The sequence below is a fragment of the Melanostigma gelatinosum genome, assembly GCF_949748355.1.
Source record: "Melanostigma gelatinosum genome assembly, chromosome: 1".
In the NCBI taxonomy this organism is placed as follows: domain Eukaryota; kingdom Metazoa; phylum Chordata; class Actinopteri; order Perciformes; family Zoarcidae; genus Melanostigma; species Melanostigma gelatinosum.
The window spans coordinates 14,685,038-14,706,968 of NC_136634.1; the positions used below are offsets into that span (position 1 = coordinate 14,685,038).

Consider the following 21,931-nt stretch of genomic DNA (forward strand, 5'->3'; position numbering starts at 1 on the left):
TGGTCCTGAAGCAAACATTTCTCTGTCTCCATCTCTTGTTTATTCAAATTTGCGACCCTAGCTTCAGGGATGCAACACAACTAATAGCCCCCGTAACCCCTCCCTGCTGCCAGTCTCTCTTTTTGTCTCTCTTCAACACACACACATACGCACATCCACACACACACACACTGGTTCTTGTCAGAGGAGGAGCGACATCAACGTCGGGTTACTTTCTGCCTCTCTCTCTGCTCCAGTGTGTTAACAGAGGTGAGGGTAACATGGACCAAACTAAAACAGCTCATCCATGTCATTCCCTGCAGACAAGGTAAGAAAACATTTCTCTGGATTTGTGCCAAACTACCACAGACAAGGACATTTCTTTACATACTTATTTAGAAAAGGACCCTAACTTAAGGAACACTTGGAGAATATGTAGTATTAGTATATTTCAGAAATATTTTTTTATTTACCTACTTTCTTATGCTGTAAAGTAGAAAAAGCTTAATTTGAACAATGCTGAGTCAAATGGCGGCATTCTTGTGAGTCATATTGATTTATAAAAAAATGATCCACTGTAGAACGATGAAGCAATATCCAGGGAACATTAAAATATTGATGAAAAAGTCACGATAAGACAACACAAACAAAAGGAAAATTCGAGGATTACAATGTGATCCATTATTGATTGAAAGGAGGATGCTTCTAATAATTGAAGAGTATAACTGGGTTTTATTGTTCCCTGAGGCTGTTTTGGAAATGTTTATCATCATTGCTGAAAGGTTTCAATCAGCCACCAGCACCAGATCCCGTCTCTGGATTCCCCGGTCTCCCTGCTCCCGAGGAATCCCCCTGATTACACAGCGTTTGTGTTTCAGAGGGAAACTAGATTTCAAACAGCTTACCTGAAATCATGTTTTTTTAATCTTTGCTCATTAACTATCTTACTTCTGCCCCCTGAGCTTGAATCGCCTCTCTTTTAAAAATATCCATTTTAACTCCCTTCTTTGTGTGTTATCTCTTCTTCACACTATCCTCTTAGATTCATTCTGTAGTCCTTCTGCACTGTTCACTCTGTGATTTGTTTTTCATTTTCTTCTTCTTTCTGGCTCCATGGCAGTGTGTCATTGAATATTCAGTGTTTTTTTTCTCTTCTGTCTGTTACACCGCTGTGCGAAGCCAAAGCTCAGGTTGATGTGAAATTTCCCACTCTTCAGATTCAGGACTCACTTCTCTGAAATCACAACAAACCTGTGTGGAAAACCAACTGAACTAGTGCAACAACCTCAGGAAGCTTGGTTCAAAATACGAAGAAGAAAAAAAACATATTCGTCAAATGTTGCTTTTACAAATTAGACAGTGTGTGACCTCAAACAAGGCCTGAAACTAAGTGTATGTACTGTATTTGTTTGGTCTTTCTTTCATTCTCATCTGCATACATGTGTATTTACAAGCTTTGCAGTTGCTGGTTGAGTTCAAATCCCATCTGTGCAAACATCCAAAATGATGTTACAGACTTCCCGTTTGAAATATGTTTGTCCTGAGAAAATATATTAAACATTAAAATACATTTATGAGATAGGAATCTTTTTTTCAATTAAATAATGAAATACTACAACTCTTTGATCCCTGTAGTCGTTAAATCTTCCTTTTGATGAAACTGTGTAACGTACACTCTTGTCTCTGCAAACAAGCCCCTTCTCATCCGCCAATAACTGACTCTGCAGCGGACTGTTGTATCGTTCATGATATCAAAGACATACAGACTTTTTAAAGCCGAGCTCACCCGACCAGATGAGTACTACTCGAAGCTTATTACCGGTACAGCTGTTGCAGGCAGCATCTGCTGGATCTAATTACTATGTTTCTGTGCCTGTCAGAGAAATACTGTTTGCCTCCCAGACTCTCTCCAGTAGCCCTCGATTACAATTAGGGAGGTCCAGTAATGTAGGTCCAGTAATGTAGGTCCAGTAATGTAGGTCTTATTAGTGTGAATGAAGGGAAGAAATGATGACGGACTTGTGAGCAGGTAGTGATCTCCCACTCTGTTATTAAACAACTTCACATCAATCACATGGGAGCATCCTCACACAAGTTTATTAGACAGCTTGTTTATATATGCTTATGTTGCCTTGCCTATATATACCTGGATATATGTATATACCTGTATATATATACATACATACATACTGTAAATACACATATAAAAAAGACACATAAATACTATTCAAACGGATTAAAACAAAGTATATATGAAGATTAAAAAAATAGCTAAAATACAGCAATAGAGATGAATCAGTAGAATAAAAAGTGTGACATTCGGCTGTTTTAGGAAACCTCCTTAAAGATTTTAATATTTGAAACGACCGGTTTGTCGGATTTGGTGGTGGCAAGCGTCGTAGTTACAGATTACAACCAACCCGGTAGCACGGGTATGAAGGGCTGACCATGTGCACACACATCCTCTAACCCTGACACTAACTCTAACCTAACCCTGATTCTTGAGCAAAAATCTTACCCAGTAACATTAAATTCACTATGAGACCAAAACGGCCTAACAAGTTAAACCTAAAAATCACAGGCTGTCAAAGACGAGGTCCTGAGAATTATAGCTGAACTAAACATGCAAACACACGCTCTTCATCATCTGCGATAGAAAAGGCCCGCAATGGGTCTTTGATGAGTAAGTGATAGAGTTAGAGCTGCTGTAATGAAGTTTCATCTGGCTGTAAGAGCAGGAAGGAACCATCTCTCAGGTACAGTATGATGTTATCAAGTGGCCTAATGGAGTCACTTACATGGTTTTAGCAGTATGCACCAACCTTCATGGTCTCAACTAAGTGTCTTTACATTGATTTTCTGATCAAAATACATCAGTTAATCACATTGCTATGGTGCGTATATTGGTCTATATCCTGATGTTTCTTGGTTTTTAACATAACAGTAACTGTAATGATACTTTGCCTTAATTGTGGTGTTTTGCTGTCTGTTTGCTTGCCTGGGGACATTTTGAATAGACAACCCATTATATATACAAAGGAACAGGGGTTAGATGCCTTTATGAGAGCCTCTATTTTCAGCGTGGGTAGAAATCTGTCTTTACACACACTGAAAGAACAAAGAGATGTTGTTAGGAAGTGAATCCTTTATGCCTTGGTATCTTTATACAGATTATCACAGATTAGAAACTCTCAAGGGGCATTTTGTGTCTTTCAATTGCTCTGTAGAGGTGAGCAGCTGATTTACAGATAGAAGATTACACCGACCGTGCAGATTCCAAACCTCCTAATGTCTTGTTTCCGATATGAGTATGAGGGACACTGCAGTATAATTTGAACACAGCTGCTGCAGCCCATATTTGCTCACCTGTTCATCCTTCACATCTTGGCAAAGCCATGAGCTCAAAAACACTCAAACACCTGCAAAGTGTTTACACACTGAAAGCTACGCATGATATCTGTAACTGTGCAGACAGAAAGAAGCACACACAAATATGAAAGAACTGGCATCACAAAAAGGCAAAAAAATATTTGAAGAGGCTGAATACGTCATAATCTTTGTGTTTATCAGGTATTGTACAGATATGATTTGAGCCTGAGACGGATTTCCAAAACCAGCCAGCATGGAGACTCTGAATTCCTCCCACACCACCAACATCAGCAGTGGTGATAACAGCAGCCTCTCCTCTGGAAGCCCGTACTCGACTGTGGAGATTGTTCTCATCAGCCTGGTGGCTGGATCTGCGAGTCTGATCACCGTCATTGGAAATATCCTGGTCATGCTCTCTATAAAGGTTTGGGTTTTCTTTGTTTTATCATTTATGATTAAAGTTTCATCTCTAAACATCTTGAAAAGTACACCAAGACTTTGAGATAAGAATACAGCATGTGTAACTGTGTGCAGAGAGGTAATCTAATATGAGAAAACACACATCGCACAACAAAAGATTAGCATCTGACAGCCTGCCCCATGTTGTTTCTCTAAAGGTAAACAGGAACCTGCAGACTGTCAACAACTACTTCCTGTTCAGCCTGGCCTGTGCAGACCTCATTATTGGCATCTGCTCCATGAACTTCTACACTGTCTATATGGTGATTGGCTACTGGCCCCTGGGAGCTGTGGTGTGTGACCTGTGGTTGGCTGTTGATTATGTTGTCAGCAACGCCTCAGTCATGAACCTGCTCATCATTAGTTTTGACCGTTACTTCTGTGTCACCAAACCGCTCAGCTATCCGGCCCGCCGCAGCACCAAGATAGCGGGTCTGATGATTGCCGCGGCCTGGGTCTTGTCCTTTATCCTCTGGGCTCCAGCCATTTTGTTTTGGCAGTTCATTGTGGGTGGGAGAACCGTGCCGCCAGGTGAGTGCTACATCCAGTTCTTCTCAAATCCTGCGGTGACGTTTGGGACAGCCATAGCAGCTTTTTACCTCCCGGTGGCCATCATGATCTATCTCTACTGGCGCATATCAAAGGCAAGCCGCAGCCGTGTGAGGAGGGCAAGCAGGAAGGCCTCAAGTACCAGTCTGGGAGAGGGCCCCTCTCACAGCCAGGAGGAGGGATGTGAGCGCCAGAACAACTGCATCACAACAAGAGAAGCTCAGGTGGAGGCTAAAAATGGAAAGGAAAAGGAAATGCTGCAGAATGGAAGTGGGCCAAGACAGGAAGAAAGAACTGACCAGGTGGACTCTACAGAGGACAGCAACCACGCGTCAACGTCTAAGGACACTAAGGCCCCGGCTTCATCACAGAAAGAATTCAATGGAGGGAAAAAGACAAATCAAACACCGTCTCCAGAAACCTCAGCTGTTGACAGACAAAGTCTGGCCGCAAGGACACTCTTTAAGGTAAAGTTGTTTACTGACATTGTGATTCAGATGACTAAAGAAAACTCAAATTCAATCAGACTTGCAGCTCTAGGTCACTGTCAGTCGTTCCACCAATCTGGTCCACACAGAAATATCTTCACTATCAGACGGATTGCCGTCAAGTTTTGTAGAGACAATCATTGTCCCCAGAGGATGAAGCTTAATTGCTTTAGCAACCCCGCGAACCCTCTAGCACCACCAGGAGGTCCACATCGTGTTTTTGTGTCTAATGTCTCTCTTGGATCGGTCTTCATAAAATTTGGTTGAGACATTCATGTTCACCTCAGGATGAACTGTAATAATATAATATAATATATATATTTTTTATTTGTACAATACTTTAGTTTATTTCATTATCTGCAAAACTTAACACATTCCCATTATCCTCAACTGTACTTTCTGTTTATTGCTACTTAGGAAACGTTAGAATAACATTTTAAAAGTTTTGTTTGCAGCTTGTTCCAATGCCCCCAAGTTGCCAAACTAAATCAACTGGTATCACTTTAAAAACTTTAAATTGAAAAATGTCCTCATCTTCTACTCTCATTTCCAGATGACAAAGCAGAATGTTGTGGCAAAGTGGAAAAGGAAGGGCATTTCTTCCAGGGAGAAAAAGGTGACCCGCACCATCATGGCCATCCTGGTTGCTTTTGTTGCCACATGGACACCGTACAACGTGATGGTCCTGATCAACACCTTCTGTTCCATCTGCATCCCGAACTCCCTCTGGACCATCGGCTACTGGCTCTGCTACATCAACAGCACCATCAACCCAGCCTGCTACGCCCTCTGCAACGCCACCTTCAAAAACACCTTCAAGCACCTGCTCATGTGCCAGTACAAGAACATACGTACAGCGCGATGAGGGCGAAAAAAACAGAGACCCACTTTTGTGATGGAGTCAAAATAATGTGATGACTCAGAGATGACACAAATGTCAGTTTAGTTGTGCTCTTATTGTGCACTCCATTTATTTTTCAATGGAACGTTTTCCAACTGTCACAGAAAAGGAAACTGTGTTTTATAGTTGTACCACACATTTAACGTTTCATGATTTTGAAATACATGCCATTGTATTCTCATTCGGTGCATGCTGGTGGAAATGCGGTTTATTGTGAAGAAGTTGAGTGTCAGTTGGGGATTTACTCACTTACATTCTCTTCAGCAGCTGTAAACTGTGTGCGCGCGCGTGTGTGTGTGTGTGTGTGTGTGACTGGTTTGATTTTTCAGATAATGACATCCGTTGTCCATGTTATTGTGAAAATGAGCCCATATGTGATGTTTGTCCAGATCTTCCCCTCTTCCATGTATTAACACATGTTTCCATGAATAAACGAGCCAATGACGGAAAATGTGATTTGTGCTCTGAAGTAAACTGGGTTCGTGCAAACAGTCAATGCAGTCTGATTTATTGGCGCCACCATCACATGAAAACCTTTGCCCAATCCCTGCTGGCCTGCTGCCTGACGGGAGGAATTACACACTGCGCCACAAAAGAAGGGCTGCATGTCTGAAAAACAGAGCTGCAGTTCAGATAGTTTGTAAAATCTTAATCTTAAAAGGAATGACAGACGGACAGTAACTGGTCCACAGTATAGAACAATTCTTACAGTAAATATGATATAATGCTGCATAAGACAGCAGTTAATTGTAAACAAATCGAATGCCTTTTAGTACCTGTAACCATCTTTCACTGCAAAGTGTGTCATCTCTACAGAGGCAAAACAGGAGTTATTTTTAAACTATAGCTCCATTTGACCAAGTTAGAAGAACAAGCAAGTGCAGTATACGATTATATATTTGCAGCTTGTATTTTGATACCTAACTATACAAGCTATACTAATTTTCCTTTTTCTTATTGACTCTCACCACCTCCATTCTAAGCAAGAATAAAGATGATGTGCAGGAAAATGAGCAAAGTTTTAACACTAAGAACCTGACCACAACACCGATGGCGAACAACTGGCCACCAGGACATTTTTAAACCCTTCCTAATTTAACACCAGAGTTTGAAATTCCTGCACTGAATAGAAATGAGGATCAGAGAAAGATTTGGAGAGAGAGAGAGAGAGAGAGAGAGAGAGAGAGAGAGAGAGAGAGAGAGAGAGAGAGAGAGAGGAGAGAGAGAGAGAGAGAGAGAGAGAGAGAGAGAGAGAGAGAGAGAGCGAGAGAGAGAGAGAGAGAGGGAGGGAGGGAGGGAGGGAGGGAGGGAGGGAGGACTGGATTCAGTCTTTACTTTTCCTCCCATTTCTCCTCCCCCTGGACATGAATCTCTTCTGGTTCCTATCAGACACAGGAACAGAACAGGAGAAAAACAAACTGAACTCTTCCCACACTGAGCCAAGAAAGGACAAAAGGTTTCTCTGTCTCAGCAGTGGCGAAACTCCTGTGGACAGCTGTGGAACTGTTACGCCCTCTAGTGGAACAAAACGCACGTCTTTTATTGATACTCCTGCACCTGAAGGCTCACTGGCAGAAAACTGAAAGCTAAACTAACCGTTGCAACACCAGCTGCAACATGCACGTGTTAAACATTCCGGATGTGTATAGCACTGTGAAACAGAACTTCTCCGAATGCGACCGTCTGTGTGTTGTCACTGTGTGTGTTAACTGCAAACTGCACAGTAAGACGACCACAACACACGAATCTAATATCTTGATTAAAACAACAAAACTATCTTTTAAAATGACTCTCTCCACAATTATTATCCACACCCATTTCACCAGACGCAACCTAAACTAAAAACTCCAGTGGAGCTTCATCATGTCTGTCAGGTGCTCATATTGAAACAGGTTTTCTTGCTGTAATCATTCCTCCTGTTCACACCGGCCGTTAGGAGATCCCTTCATGCAATTTCAATCTAAATGATGACAAAAACGAGCTGGCGATAGACGCGTAAAGGGCATTGGTCAGTTACCATGGGGACACTATTGATGCTGGCTGGGTTATAAACATCTGACCCTGCCTGTTGTTTATCATGTAACCCTGTGTTTGCATTGCACTCATGTCTTTGTGCTCATAGTGATTTGAGCAAATGTTATTAAAGACAACACAAAAACAAGAAGTAGCTCTGCCAGTCTACGCCTGAGGTCTTGAGTATAAGTGCTTCTCCATTAACCGGAGACCTTTCCGTACAAAAGACCACATGAGGGCACATGTTGACATACCTACATGGCACTTTGGTGGAGGAGAGTTGCACTTCTACCTTGTACACACTGCCTACAGGTCGAATTATCTACTTTACACATTCAGTCAAAGTAACCCAAGAACTGCTGCTGTTTAGTGTAAACAGACGCCTCGCAGGAGGAAATACCAGATGCATGTGGGCAGGGTATGGCCGAGCCGTCAGCTGGTCTGCTGTCTGGTCACCTGAGCAGGAATGTAATTCACTTCATTACTGGCTACCAGTGGAGTAATGGCAGAGGAAAGGGACCCGACAGAAGCCTCCTGGGAGGACATGCCACTCCCTGATGAATATCCTGAACCTAATTTGGTGAATGGAACGGCACAGGAGGAAAACACCAAACATCAGTCGGTAAAATGCAGCCCCAACCTGCTGCAGATGCTGAAGGCAGCAGAGAGCAGGAGGACACCTCAGGGTCGGGGCAGAGACGGGGCGGAGGTGTCTGGAACAGGAGAGCTGGTGGCTGAAGCTCTGAAGACTGACATGGTGAGCAAGGAAGCTGCTACATCTCCTGACTTTGACTGCATCATTGGTCAGGCCTGTCAAGATCAAGACATTATATATGCTGTGAGCATCTCTAAGTGTTCTAAACTGGAAGCGTGACTCTGCATATACTTAGGCTGTTAATGATTTTAGATGTGCAGGCCTCTATGAATGTTTGACCAGCATTCGCACAAAAACGTTTCACTCATGTTGTCCCTTTGAAAAGACAGAGTAGACTTAAAGGGCAAATGTGCTGATGTCACACATCAAATATTCTTAATTGATTATTCTCTTTCTTTTAAGTCTCACACTCAGCTTATTGTGAAGAAGTTAAAGCTGAGGCTGGATTTTCTATTTCTCTTTTGATGCAAAAAGGAGGCTTGTGGCTGCTACTTTCATGCCTGTGATATATGGTGATGTTTTATTGATGCATGCATCTTCTCAATGCCTTCACTCCTCTGATACTTTATATCATGGAGCATTGAGGTTCATTACAAAAACGGCCTCATTGTATGCTAGGAATGGTTGGCCTGCATTGTCCTTATGTATAAGGCAATTCTTAACTTGCTTCCTTCATATCTATGTAAATGTATCTGAAATATCCTGGAAGCTACTGTCTACGCTCTGTGACACATTCACAAGACTTACTCTTGCTATCTGTCCCCAACGTCCATCTTGAAATTTAAAAAAAGGTACGCTGTGGCGGTTTGGAATTTGCTGCAGACTGATTTGGATCTAGGAGAGCTGGTCTCTTTAAGTGTTTTCAAAAATATAGGACACTCTTGAAAAGGAGATTATTAATCTCAACAAGGCTTTTTATGGCTAAATCAATTTTCAATATATCGAATTAAAAAAAGAAAAGAAAAATTGCATAAAGCCCTTTGTGTCTCCAGACGGTGCCGTGTGAAATCTGAAAAGTTTAAGACGATACAAGTTTGAAAATTGAAAGAATCTGTGGGTGTGGAGTTAGAAAGATGTGAGCGTATCAAACCTCTGTAGCTCGCTGCTTACAGGCTGTGTTATACTCTCCTTAAACGGATCAGCGTGTGTAAAATTTGTCGAATGCCCCTTTAAGAGACTTTCAGTAACACTGCAGAGCGGCAGAGAAAACAATGACTTCTACAGTTAAGTCCAGCTCTATTGTCTGTTTACTTAAAGAAGCCTAAGCTGCCGTCTGTGTCCCTGAACACTATAGTTGCATTCATCTTTATCTCTCTCTCTCTCTCACTAACAGTCTCTGTCATGAATGTATGTTCATGTATGTGCATCACTCTGCTGTCTATTTAATGTATACCCTGAGAGCAAAGTGCTCTTACATACTCACATACATCTGTGACCTCAAGTAACACTTGACTGAGCTTCTGTTTCCTTACAACGCTCTTTCTTCTCTTCATCTCTAACCTGTTCTTCTATATTTTCCCAGAGTTCCCCTCTGTAAGCCTCACAAAGACTCATTCACTCTCTCTCTCTCTGTCTTCTCTCCACCCGTCACCTGGGCCTGATGGGGGCGAAGGTGTGGCGTAAAGCGTCACTCTGTGAACCCTCTAATCAGTTCAACTGCACCCGCTTGCAGCTCTGCAGAGTAACTGTGGTCAGTGTGAGAGCAGCTCTCCCAGCATGAAGAAAGTGTACAGTCTAGTGAACATAAGTAAAGCCAAGGACCAGGAGGCAGTGCAGTCCATCCGCATCAAGGTATCACTGCTTTTGTTTTAGGAGCGCTGTTAATCTCTTTATTTTAGAGTTTACTTTTAGGCAGCGAGTCCGGTCTTCATGTTGAATTATTAGTAACCATTACGTTGTGTTAGTACTTGAATGAACCTTAAAATTAATTCTTTGTATCTGTTTTTAACCAACTGTGAATTTTCTTGGGTTTTATTGATTGAAATAACAAACAGTTGAACAGAAATTCAGACTTTTGGTTTCCCAAGAGGACATTTACACGTTAACACCGACAGTCACGTATTAGCTTTATAGACCTTCATTGTACTTTCACAGTAGCTGGCTTGGATTCAAACCTGTTTTCTGAGCCCTGCAGGAGAGGGCTTTGTGATCAATAAGTTAATGTTCACATTGCCTCAAGTCACTGCCTAATGTCTTGTCATGTTAAAGATTAAGCAGCTGCTTGAGTAAGTGCAAGCTGTATTCAAGTCTTTTTAACTCCGGGTGTGTGAATATATATTTTTGTATTCATTTGTCCTAAATTCTGGATTTTATATGTTTTCTTTCAATCAGATCAGCAAAGTGGACCAATTTAGATTTTTACTTTCAACCATTTATCAGCCAATCAAAGTGGAGCATATATTTTAAATCAGTAAGATTAAGAAGAAAACAAAATATTATTGATTTATGAGAAGTATGTTTAAAAGTTAAAAGAATGAAAGCGGCATGATGAAGTGGAGTTACTGGACGTTAGAACAGTGATTGAGCTAAAGTCAAAGGGGAGCAGAGGGCTGAAAAACTCCCACAGAGATCCTCGACACAGACATTCAGGAGCACTTCATGTTTAATTGCTCCTAATGAGAATTAGAGGCAGCATCACATGAAAGATGCCTCTCTTTAATCCTGACTCATCGTGAATGAAGCCTTTCTCCAATTCAGCTGTGACGAATGCCATTACCGTAGTTGTCATTGAAAGACTTGTCCGTTGAATATGGAAACTTTAACCACAGAAGCTTAAATGTATTTCCCTGATATTATTCTATTTTGGAGCAAGTGCTTGACATACTATAGATTTACGTAAATATATATATATATATATATATATATATATATATATATATAAAGCAAGTACGGAACCAAATTGCTCCCTTAAAATGTCCGATGACAGTTACACTTTGACTTGCACATGCACTAAACTATATGATGCTGTATGTGATTTTTCATTCACACATTTCGATATTGGAACAAGGCCACCTTGTGTTTTAATGTCAACACAGCCCTAACTTCATATTTTTGTAACCTTGGATCCTTTTTGTTCTTCTAAAAATGTCTAAAAAAGGGTCAAATAGAAGAGCAACAGCACCTACCTATCTAAATGTCCACATCTTTCAACCTCCTCGTCCAGTTTGTAACAAAAGCTTTGTGTTATAAAAGCTGCCCAAGATGAGATAACATCGATGACATCACCGTAGCTCCATCAGAGTTATTATGCCTGGTTCCTCCAGAGCCACACAACGCATGATACAACTGTTTCACCAACGGGCCGTGCTCCCTGCAAGTAAACTGCCCTGTATGTGTTAAATCTGTGGAGCTACCCTTTAAAAACAGGCTTAAACAAAGATTTGCTCCGGCAGTGTGTGTGTGTGTGTGTGCCATACACATGCAGTATGCTGTCGTTTTATAAACAGGATATGTAAATCCTTTCTGAATGCAGAGTTGCCAACTAAATGATCCCATCAAACCTGTGGCCCTAAAAATTCAAACTCTCAATGCACATGTTTACTTTTTGGAGGTGGGGTCAGTGAGCGGGTGTGTCTGAATTTTTTTGGACCTGGACCTGAAGCTCAGGCAGCAGAGTCAGGCAAGCAGCCAGGGAGCGGACATGGACAAGTGGGACTCCTGTGGCAGCAGCCTAGCCTTCAATCAGCCACAGTGGACGGTGAGACAGCAGCAGATACGGGATGATTCAGCGGTAGGAGATATGTAATAGTGACAGGCTGTGAGCAGAGAGGTGGTAAGAAAGTCTGCTGTGAAGGGTGGTGCTTCTGCGCAATTTTGACTATTATGACTACATCATGTCTTTTTAAAGCATGTAGTTGGTGAGACTTTATGTTTGTGACGTGCAGGGAAGTAACAAGCGATATCATTGGTTTACTCTGTGTGTTTGTGTCACTCTTTTTTGGGCTCCAAAGCAAATACCGTTCACTGACCAGAAGCAAGATTTCAACAAACATACCTCGACCACTGGTCGTCGCTCTCTGTCTCATTCCATCTCGCAGTCGTCTACAGATAGCTACGGTTCAGGTACGGAAAGATGCAAACACACGACACACGACACGCTCTTAAGTCTGATCACATGTCTTTGATACATGGACTGAGCTGGTTCTGATCCCAGCAGCACGAGAACCAGAGGCCCCGGGGATAAGCCGGGGTTCTTTCTCCTTCAGCTAAACCTGAATAAAAGGAAAAGTCTTTCTGAAGAATTAAGTCTCTTTAATTTGGTCCTAATCGGCTCTGTGAGCCTTTCTGAAACGTGTCATTCACTGCCAGAGTTTATGCAGACTTCAAAGGCTCGGAAATAAGACTCACCTAGCTAGAATTTGACTCCAAACACAGAACAAAACCAGGGACAATTCATAACTTTCAAACAGTTTGCTTTTGGACATTACATTCTATCAGCTGATTGTTTTCATACACATTGCCTGATTTCTGTGTGGCAGTGGGCAGTGACAGCTCAGAGGATGAGTCCTCTCCCAGAGACAAGCCTCAGAGGACCTCCAAGGGCCTCTCTGACTTCTGCATCAAAAACATCAAACAGGCGGAATTTGGACGCAGAGAAATAATAATCGCACAGCAAGGTAAAGACAAAGAGTCGTTGGACGGCTGTTTACGTCCTCACGAAAGATAATGACAAAATACGTACCCATCCAAGAAGTGCCTTCCGGGCATTCACTACGCCATGTGCCTGTAACGGCAAAACAGAAAGCCCATTAACAAAGTGAGCTGGACTGAATCCCAGTCAGACCGTTAGCAGAAGTGACTGCTCTGGAACTGCCATGCATGTCTCTCAAATGTAATGTGATATTTAGAAATGCCAGCATTAATGGTCCTGAGAAAAGGAGCAAGTGGGGAGAAGCCTCTGGCTGGAGCCAAAGTGTTGGGCTGCACACACATCACTGCACAGACAGCGGTCAGTTCAACACACACACACACTCCCAAATATAGTAATAGGAATAAAAAAACCTCTTTTGTTTACTCTGTACTCTACGGTCTCTTGCAGGTGTTGATTGAGACTCTGTCTGTGTTGGGAGCTCAGTGTCGCTGGGCGGCCTGTAACATCTTCTCCACTCAGAACACTGTGGCTGCTGCTCTGGCTGAAGGAGGTACGACTGTCTCTGTAACCTGCTCCTCCTACCTGCTCCTCCAACCTGCTCCTCCTACCTGCTCCTCCTACCTGCTCCTCCTACCTGCTCCTCTAACCTGCTCCTCCTACCTGCTCCTCCAACCTGCTCCTCTAACCTGCTCCTCCTACCTGCTCCTCCTACCTACTCCTCCTACCTGCTCCTCTAACCTGCTCCTCCTACCTGCTCCTCCTACCTACTCCTCCTACCTGCTCCTCTAACCTGCTCCTCCTACCTGCTCCTCCAACCTGCTCCTCTAACCTGCTCCTCCTACCTGCTCCTCCTACCTACTCCTCCTACCTGCTCCTCTAACCTGCTCCTCCTACCTGCTCCTCCAACCTGCTCCTCTAACCTGCTCCTCCTACCTGCTCCTCCTACTTGCTCCTCCTACCTGCTCCTCCTACCTGCTCCTCTAACCTGCTCCTCCTACCTGCTCCTCCAACCTGCTCCTCTAACCTGCTCCTCCTACCTGCTCCTCCTACCTACTCCTCCTACCTGCTCCTCTAACCTGCTCCTCCTACCTGCTCCTCCTACCTACTCCTCCTACCTGCTCCTCTAACCTGCTCCTCCTACCTGCTCCTCCAACCTGCTCCTCTAACCTGCTCCTCCTACCTGCTCCTCCTACTTGCTCCTCCTACCTGCTCCTCCTACCTGCTCCTCTAACCTGCTCCTCCTACCTGCTCCTCCAACCTGCTCCTCTAACCTGCTCCTCCTACCTGCTCCTCCTACCTACTCCTCCTACCTGCTCCTCTAACCTGCTCCTCCTACCTGCTCCTCCTACCTACTCCTCCTACCTGCTCCTCTAACCTGCTCCTCCTACCTACTCCTCCTACCTGCTCCTCCTACCTACTCCTCCTACCTGCTCCTCTAACCTGCTCCTCCTACCTGCTCCTCCAACCTGCTCCTCTAACCTGCTCCTCCTACCTGCTCCTCCTACTTGCTCCTCCTACCTGCTCCTCCTACCTGCTCCTCTAACCTGCTCCTCCTACCTGCTCCTCCAACCTGCTCCTCTAACCTGCTCCTCCTACCTACTCCTCCTACCTGCTCCTCCAACCTGCTCCTCCTCCCTGCTCCTCTAACTTCTGCTCCTCCCTGCTCCTCCCTGCTCCTCCTACCTGCTCCACCCTGCTCCTCCCTGCTCCTCCCTGCTCCTCTAACCTCTGCTCCTCCTACCTGTTCGTCCAACCTGCTCCTCCCACCTGACTCGTCTGATTTTCTTTAATTCTATAACCTGCTCTGTATCTCAGGCACCCCAGTGTTTGCATGGAGAGGAGAGTCCGAGGAAGACTTCTGGTGGTGTATTGACCGGTGTGTCGGTGCTGAGACCTGGCAGCCCAACATGGTACTGTTATCAATGAAAGGACAGGACTCCTAATTCATTCCAAGATTGATTGGCCTAAGTTTGAAGATATCAAACTGTAGTTCACCACAGTGAAATGAAGTTCGGTTGCATTTGACCAGTGAAGCTTGACAATTAAAATTAAATCTACATGTTCTCAAGGAAACTTGAGAGTACAAAAAAACATTATTATCATTACTACATATGTATTTTGTCTAATTATTTCTCAATTTTATATCTTTTTTTAATGATAATATTTTGTATTGTTCTTATTTCACCGTACTGAGTGAAGACCTCTCCTTCATTTGTGCGTATTTAACAACTGTTACATTTTCTTTAAATGTCAGCAGTAATGTTTCTTTCTGAATATAATATAGAATAAATATACTGTTCTTTTTAGGATTTGTGCATTTCTAGTAAATAAGTCGACATTTCAACACTGAGCAACACATGTCTCATATAACATATTGACCTGAACTAAGGCCTATATATGCAAAATACTGGATGGATTTGCATGGATATCTTTAAATAAAATTTGACTTCATGTTTGTGTGAAATGTGCATTTAATGACTTTGTTTATACTGCAGATAGAAAGGTTGCATTGATGAAGAGTTTAGCTTTTTCCCCCCCTCAGATTCTGGATGATGGAGGCGACCTGACCCACTGGATCTATAAGAAGCACCCGAGCCTGTTCAAGAACATCAAAGGCATCGTGGAGGAAAGTGTTACAGGCATCTATCGGTTAGTTTCTCACTAAACTTGAATGACGTTCCTATAAAGTCCTTCCCCACTTCACACATGTGTGTCTCCCCACCTGTGTTTCAGGTTATACCAGATGTCAAAAGCAGGCAGGCTGTGTGTCCCGGCTATTAACGTTAACGACTCAGTGACCAAGCAGAAATTCGACAACCTTTACTGCTGCAAGGAGTCCATACTGGACGGGTAATGACTCACATTGTGAACGTTTGGTGAAACCCCTAGTACAGTCCAGAGCCCGACTATGTTGATCTCTTCTGTCAGGTTGAAGAGAACCACTGACGTCATGTTAGGAGGAAAACAGGCGGTGGTGTGCGGATATGGGGAGGTCAGTGAAATAATGAATGTTCCCAGTGCTGCTGTGTACATGACATACATTTAAAGCAGCTTTACCAACCTCTTTTGTCTCTTCTTGCAGGTTGGCAAAGGTTGCTGTGCTGCCCTGAAAGCGTTGGGAACTGTCGTGTATGTCACAGAAGTGGATCCCATTTGTGCCCTTCAGGCCTGGTATGAATGAATGGAGGAAGCTTTTATCAGCTTTTAGAGTGTTTCATTCTACAAAACATTGTGAAATATCTTAGCTGTGACCCGCTTTTCTCTCCTCCCCCTAGCATGGATGGCTTCAGAGTGATTCAACTGAGTGAAGTAGCCCGACAGGTAGACATGGTCATCACCTGCACGGGTAACTGCTGTCCTCTACGCGGAAATATTAGCTGTTATTAAAAATATCAATACCGTTGCAGAATGCTTCATCTCTGTTTCTCTGCAGGCAATAAAAACGTGGTGGGAAGGGAACATCTGGACAGAATGAAGGACGGCTGCATACTCTGCAACATGGGACACTCCAGCACCGAGATAGATTTGGTGAGGACCTGTGTGTGGTGTGTGTTTTTATGTGTGTGTGTGTGTGTGTGTGTGTGTGTGTGTACACTTGTATACAACTTAGTTTTTGACTCTTTTCTCTCAGGTGAGTCTGCGGACTGCAGAGCTGAGGTGGGAGCGTGTGAGGCCGCAGGTGGACCATGTTATCTGGCCGGATGGCAAGAGAATCGTCCTGCTGGCTGAGGTGATAATACTGTTATTATTATTATTATTATTATTATTATACACCAGCACTGAGGGATAATGCACAGACATTTTTAAAGTGAAGTATAGCCTCTCAGTTTACTCTAACTGGGGTCTTGACAACCCTAAAGGGGCTCTTGTTGACTAATGATGGCTTCCTGCAGTGTATTCCTGCTTACGGGTTTGGGTATAGCGCTGAAAATGCTTGCGCTTATTAGGCTACATCATTAATAGTTGGGATGGAGTATGTGTGTTGTGGTTAGGGTAAGAACTGTAACTAGATATAAATACACACCTGTCCAGACACAACAAAGCGTCAGGATTCTGTTTTTCATAGCAGTGTTTCCAGTGCGGTCCTACAGCTCCACTCATGATGACAAATGAAGGGCTTGATGCTGATTAGTTGAGCAGCGGGAACTTCACTTCTTAATTAGATCAGGTCTGCAGCAGGACAGACAGAGGGATACTTTTGGACTATTCTACATAGTTATTTGAGATAATACCCTTCCAGATGTTTTTAGGTTATCGTCAATGGCTGCTGTCACATCCTAGTGTGTCAATTTTTCGCTCAGGGTCGTTTGCTGAATCTGAGCTGCTCCACAGTGCCCTCATTTGTCCTCTCCATCACCGCCACAACTCAGGTATGATGATATGTTTTAGGTTCAATGTGTTATTCTTCCCTAAATGTATTAGAGAGGAAGTATCTGTGGCTCTGCCACCTTTAGTTGTGTTAACGTTTACTGTTGATTGTCAGGCTCTGGCTCTCATAGAGCTGTACAGCGCTCCAGAAGGACGATACAAGCAGGACGTCTACCTGCTGCCAAAGAAGATGGGCAAGTCCTCCTCTTAAATACCCTTTAACAGTTATTACCTTTCTTGTTTTCCACATTCATATTAATTTCATTCAGACATGACAAACACTCCATTCTTATCATTTCAGATGAATATGTGGCCAGTCTTCACCTGCCGACGTTTGACGCTCACCTCTCAGAGGTGACTGATGACCAGGCCAAGTACCTGGGCATCAGCAAACATGGACCCTTCAAACCAAACTACTACAGGTGAGGACATGCACTTTTCTTCCAAAAAAATCAAAACAGGGATATGATTTTAATGATTTAACTGAAATATATATTTTTTAAAACAGGTACTAACCTTCTGGTGGACTTGACAATGTAAAACAACCTCTGCAGACAAAGCACTGACAACCTCTCCGGTCTCAGTCTTTACCAGACTCAAGAGTGTGGCGAGACAGCGGACTTCAAACTTTTACTTTTGTTCACTGTTCCTTCTGTGTTTGTGCGGTTGTATCAACATGTAGATTAATGTTGACATCTCAAGAAATGATCATCAGTCTTTGTCAACTGAATATCTGCTGATTTATCAGTGAGAGTGAAACACATCTTAAATAGTCTCATGCTCTATAATCCTGATTCATGTCCAACATTACCACGTTTACCTAAACCTCATATTAACCTTAAACGAAGCCTGTGACTGTCTCCCAACAGTCAATTAAAAGTTTGAACAACTGTACTTATATATACAATCAACATATTACTAGTCTAGTTGACATATAAATCCCAGACAGTTCGCTGATTCCCTGTCGAGACAGTGTTGTTCAATATCTGATGCATTGTTACGTGGACCATCAACACAAAGGAATGAAACAAAGTTAACATAGTTTCATTGATTTCTATAAGATAGTTGTGTTGAAACATGCACAGTATATTATAATAAAAAGAACATATTTGCTCTTTGTCAAAGCTTTTCTCTGCTTCTCTGTCAAATAGGAAGGAATCTTAAACGTGTACCTGCATGAACATTTTACATGCTTTAATGTTTGTGCTCACATCTGTGGTATTCACACAACCTCACAACCCCATCAATACAGGTGCATCCATACAAATTCAAATCTAAATTGCCCACAACAAACAATGACTAAAGGTAAAACGGACAAGTTCGACCTGCTGGTTGGAGTCAGCTCACTGAGCAGCCGAGTAAGTGACTGTTTGACCACTTGGGGGCGTCAGAGTGCTGTTGTCTTTGAGTGACACTAGTAATGAGCATAATAACTTATATTTCCGGCATTTTAAGGCCTCACCGTTTATTTTGTTTTTCATTTTTTAGCTCCAGTATTTTTTTTAATGAACATCCCACCCAAACAGAAACACCTCATCTAGTTGTTGTTTCTGGGCACTAAAGTCTCCGTTACCTTTAAAAAAAAAAATGCAATCTATATTTTTATTTAGTTAATCATCTCCTTATAAGGTGCAAAAAAACAAAAAAACAGTCAAAGATTAGACAGTAAAACACAGATCTTTGTGGTAAAGATGCAAACACAACATTATCTACCAGACTGTATCAGGTGTCTATTTAGGAAACTAAAAATGCACAGTCATCAGATCATAATCTGCTACATATAGAAAGGCAGAAATGTATGATGGACTGCATTAACAAATAAACATGTGCATCTGTGAGGATTATTAGGATGATTAGTAATAAAGTGTTTTATTACAAAGTATCAGAAGGTATCAGTGTGTGTAGTATAAGTGTGGCCAGCCATTTTATCCCAAACTGACAAAGGATCATTCAATTACTGTACTTGACTGTATTAATCGAACAGTGTATGATGATGTTGTATTAGACATCCTTTTTCTCAAAGTGAACTTAAGTATGATGATGTGTTGCAGCGTATTGATAACATCCTTTATGAAAAGCGATGCTGTTGGTCATACAAGTAAAATTGTAAAATGTTTTACCTGTAAATATTGGGTGTCACATGAAATTTCCCTTACATTTTAATGTAGTTAATTGTAAAATCTAAATCTAATCTAACATTAATTCAAAAACAGTGTTGAACCCAGATACCACCAAAATAGTGCTCCACTAAAATTCTGTGGATAGATGTTTGTATCAATTACATAATATGAAGACCTCTCAGGGCATCGTAGTCATCATATTTATTAATGTAACACACCCGCTGCAGTATTTGTAGTGGGCCTTCAGATTGTGGATTTGACCGAGCAGTACCAGCAGCGGCCAAAGACCGCACCACAGGAAAGGTTTAAATGCTCAGTTTATTCATGAATTAACATGCTAAAATATCTAGGCTCATGGAGATAATCTTCATTTCTCAACCATAAACAAGGAAGGGAAACAGTGAGTGTGCAACGTTGCGTTACAAAACACATACCTCTTCTTTTTACTTTCAGTCCGTACTGCAGCTGCCCTTACAAAGTGGATGCTGTTGCATGCAGTAAACATTCAATTGGGACATTCTTCTTCCTCATATCCTTGAACTTTGACACTCTTTATGACTTTGCTCACAAATCCAATGCACAGAAGATTTGTGGATCACAATAGTCAGAAAAGCATGTTGGCAACTGCAAAAACCGGCCGTATGCAGTAGGACCTCGTGATGTTTTTTGGCGTATGACATATTATGTATTGGAACATACTAAATCTTTTTCTGGCATTTTAGAAAGCATGGTAGTACGAACATTGGAACGCACAGTTACTAACAGGAAAAGGGGGAGAACAGACAAAGGTCAAAGGTCAGGTGGCTTGCTTCTTCAGTCTATTGTCAACTTTACACCTCACTGGTCCACTCTGGACACACCACCATCAGAAGATCAGAATCAGAATCCGTTTATTGCCATTGTATGTTGAACATACAAGGAATTTGACATGACGGGAGGTGCGCAACATATAACAACAATCAACAACAATCGGCAATGGACCAGACTGGCAACATTTCCCCCAACTCTGCCTTCAGACTGCAGCGGCGCCTTGAGTGAACCCGTGCCTGCACACAGAGAACGAGAGGCTGCAGTGTTTGCTGCACACGTGGCACAAGTAGACCACAGAGTGGAGATGGACTCAGAGACACCTGCCATCAACCAGGCCCTGAATCACAGCCATCAGGCAGCAAATGTGAAATCCCTCGACTCAGCACATACACAAAACTACCAATCAGTGTCAATAGGCCTTTTTCACACAACCATTTTGACATTGCAGGGTAAACACATGTGCAATTGATAAAAATATAATTGTGGTCCCAATTTATTTAGTGTCACTGTCATCCCAGTGAGCCAGTGTCCACATTACCAGGGCCCTGGCCCACATAAGATGCCGCATGTCATTGAATGGTAAACACAGGTGGAATTAAGAACATTGATTGTGGCCCTTGTAATGTGCATGCTGGCTCACTGGAATGACTGTGAGACACTAAATAGAATGGGAACATATTTGATTGTATCAATTACACCTGTGTTTACCCTGCTATGTCAAAATGGCTGCTGTGACAAGGGCCTATCAGTGTGAAGGGGAAGGTTACAGGTCTACCCCGTTACTCATGTCCAACACTGTACTGATACCCATTGAACCGTGCAAATATTTGTTGATAGAAAAATGTCTAATAACTTAGAATCTCTATATGTTGAGAGGTTATTTACCATGTTGCAGAAATTCTACACTGGTCATTTTATTTAAGAGTCCATGTGATTTCTGCCTTTCTGCGACTATTGTGTTGGGAAAATGAATAAGAAATAAATTGGTGTCGGAACAAAAAAACAACTATTCATTTTTATTCATTTTTAATTTATTAGCTTTGGGGCAAAGTTTTGTTTTCATATTTGAGCCTCTGACACTCACTGTTACTCGCTGAATTAGGTGTCTGAATACGTTTTGGTTCCTGGTAGATGCTAAGTAATAAACTCTGTTCCAAGTAAATCCAGCCAGTCATATGACAATCGTTATCTGTTTTCCTCAATTGTTGCATCATGTCTGCCTCTGATCATGAAGTCCTATAAATACGCCCCAGTCCCTGGATTACTGTAATCCAGAGTCTCCCAGTGTTTGTGTGTGAGAGCCAAGGCATGGCTGAAAATCCTCATTGAACTGTGTTTCAGGAGGGCAACACCAGGGAGACTGCAACCAGTGTCTCCTTGTTCTCCTCTTCCTCCTTCCTCTTTCTGATGAGTGAAACAAATTGTATGAATTTACCTCAAACGTCTCATTCCCTGATGCCTGATTCCAATAAATGAATCAGTGTTTGCACCTAATGTTGGCCGGTCTTTCATCCCCTCCCTGAAACATTTCACACGTTCTCTGTATGCGCTAATCTTCTACGTGCTGAATAAAGTGTCACTCACTACGAGGTTGCGATTTGTGTAAAAAAACTTTAATATAACAGAGGC

The 21,931-nt window shown here is 42.5% G+C and overlaps 2 protein-coding genes across 3 annotated transcripts; both read left to right on the plus strand.

Annotated features, from left to right (window-relative positions):
• Positions 1–253: 253 nt before the first annotated feature.
• Positions 254–5,709, plus strand: LOC306786082 (muscarinic acetylcholine receptor M2-like; the record flags this gene model as incomplete). Its single annotated transcript, XM_079280721.1, has 4 exons — positions 254–307; positions 3,550–3,772; positions 3,966–4,823; positions 5,398–5,709. Exons 2-4 carry the CDS (start codon positions 3,602–3,604, stop codon positions 5,707–5,709), a joined length of 1,341 nt encoding a protein of 446 aa, XP_079136847.1. The 5' UTR covers positions 254–307; positions 3,550–3,601.
• A 2,551-nt stretch (positions 5,710–8,260) lies between these two features.
• On the plus strand, positions 8,261–17,798 carry LOC306783038 (S-adenosylhomocysteine hydrolase-like protein 1; the record flags this gene model as incomplete). 2 transcript variants are annotated; one of them, XM_079276570.1, is made up of 16 exons in its annotated part: positions 8,261–8,515; positions 12,364–12,475; positions 12,892–13,029; positions 13,261–13,361; positions 13,452–13,554; positions 14,820–14,914; positions 15,547–15,653; positions 15,738–15,854; positions 15,933–15,996; positions 16,087–16,175; positions 16,280–16,350; positions 16,438–16,532; positions 16,636–16,734; positions 17,306–17,374; positions 17,488–17,566; positions 17,674–17,798. In XM_079276570.1, 16 exons carry the CDS (start codon positions 8,261–8,263, stop codon positions 17,796–17,798), a joined length of 1,719 nt encoding a protein of 572 aa, XP_079132696.1. The 2 variants fall into 2 exon arrangements, with proteins under 2 accessions (XP_079132696.1, XP_079132697.1); XM_079276571.1 differs by lacking the exon at positions 8,261–8,515 and adding an exon at positions 10,130–10,204.
• Positions 17,799–21,931: the final 4,133 nt, after the last annotated feature.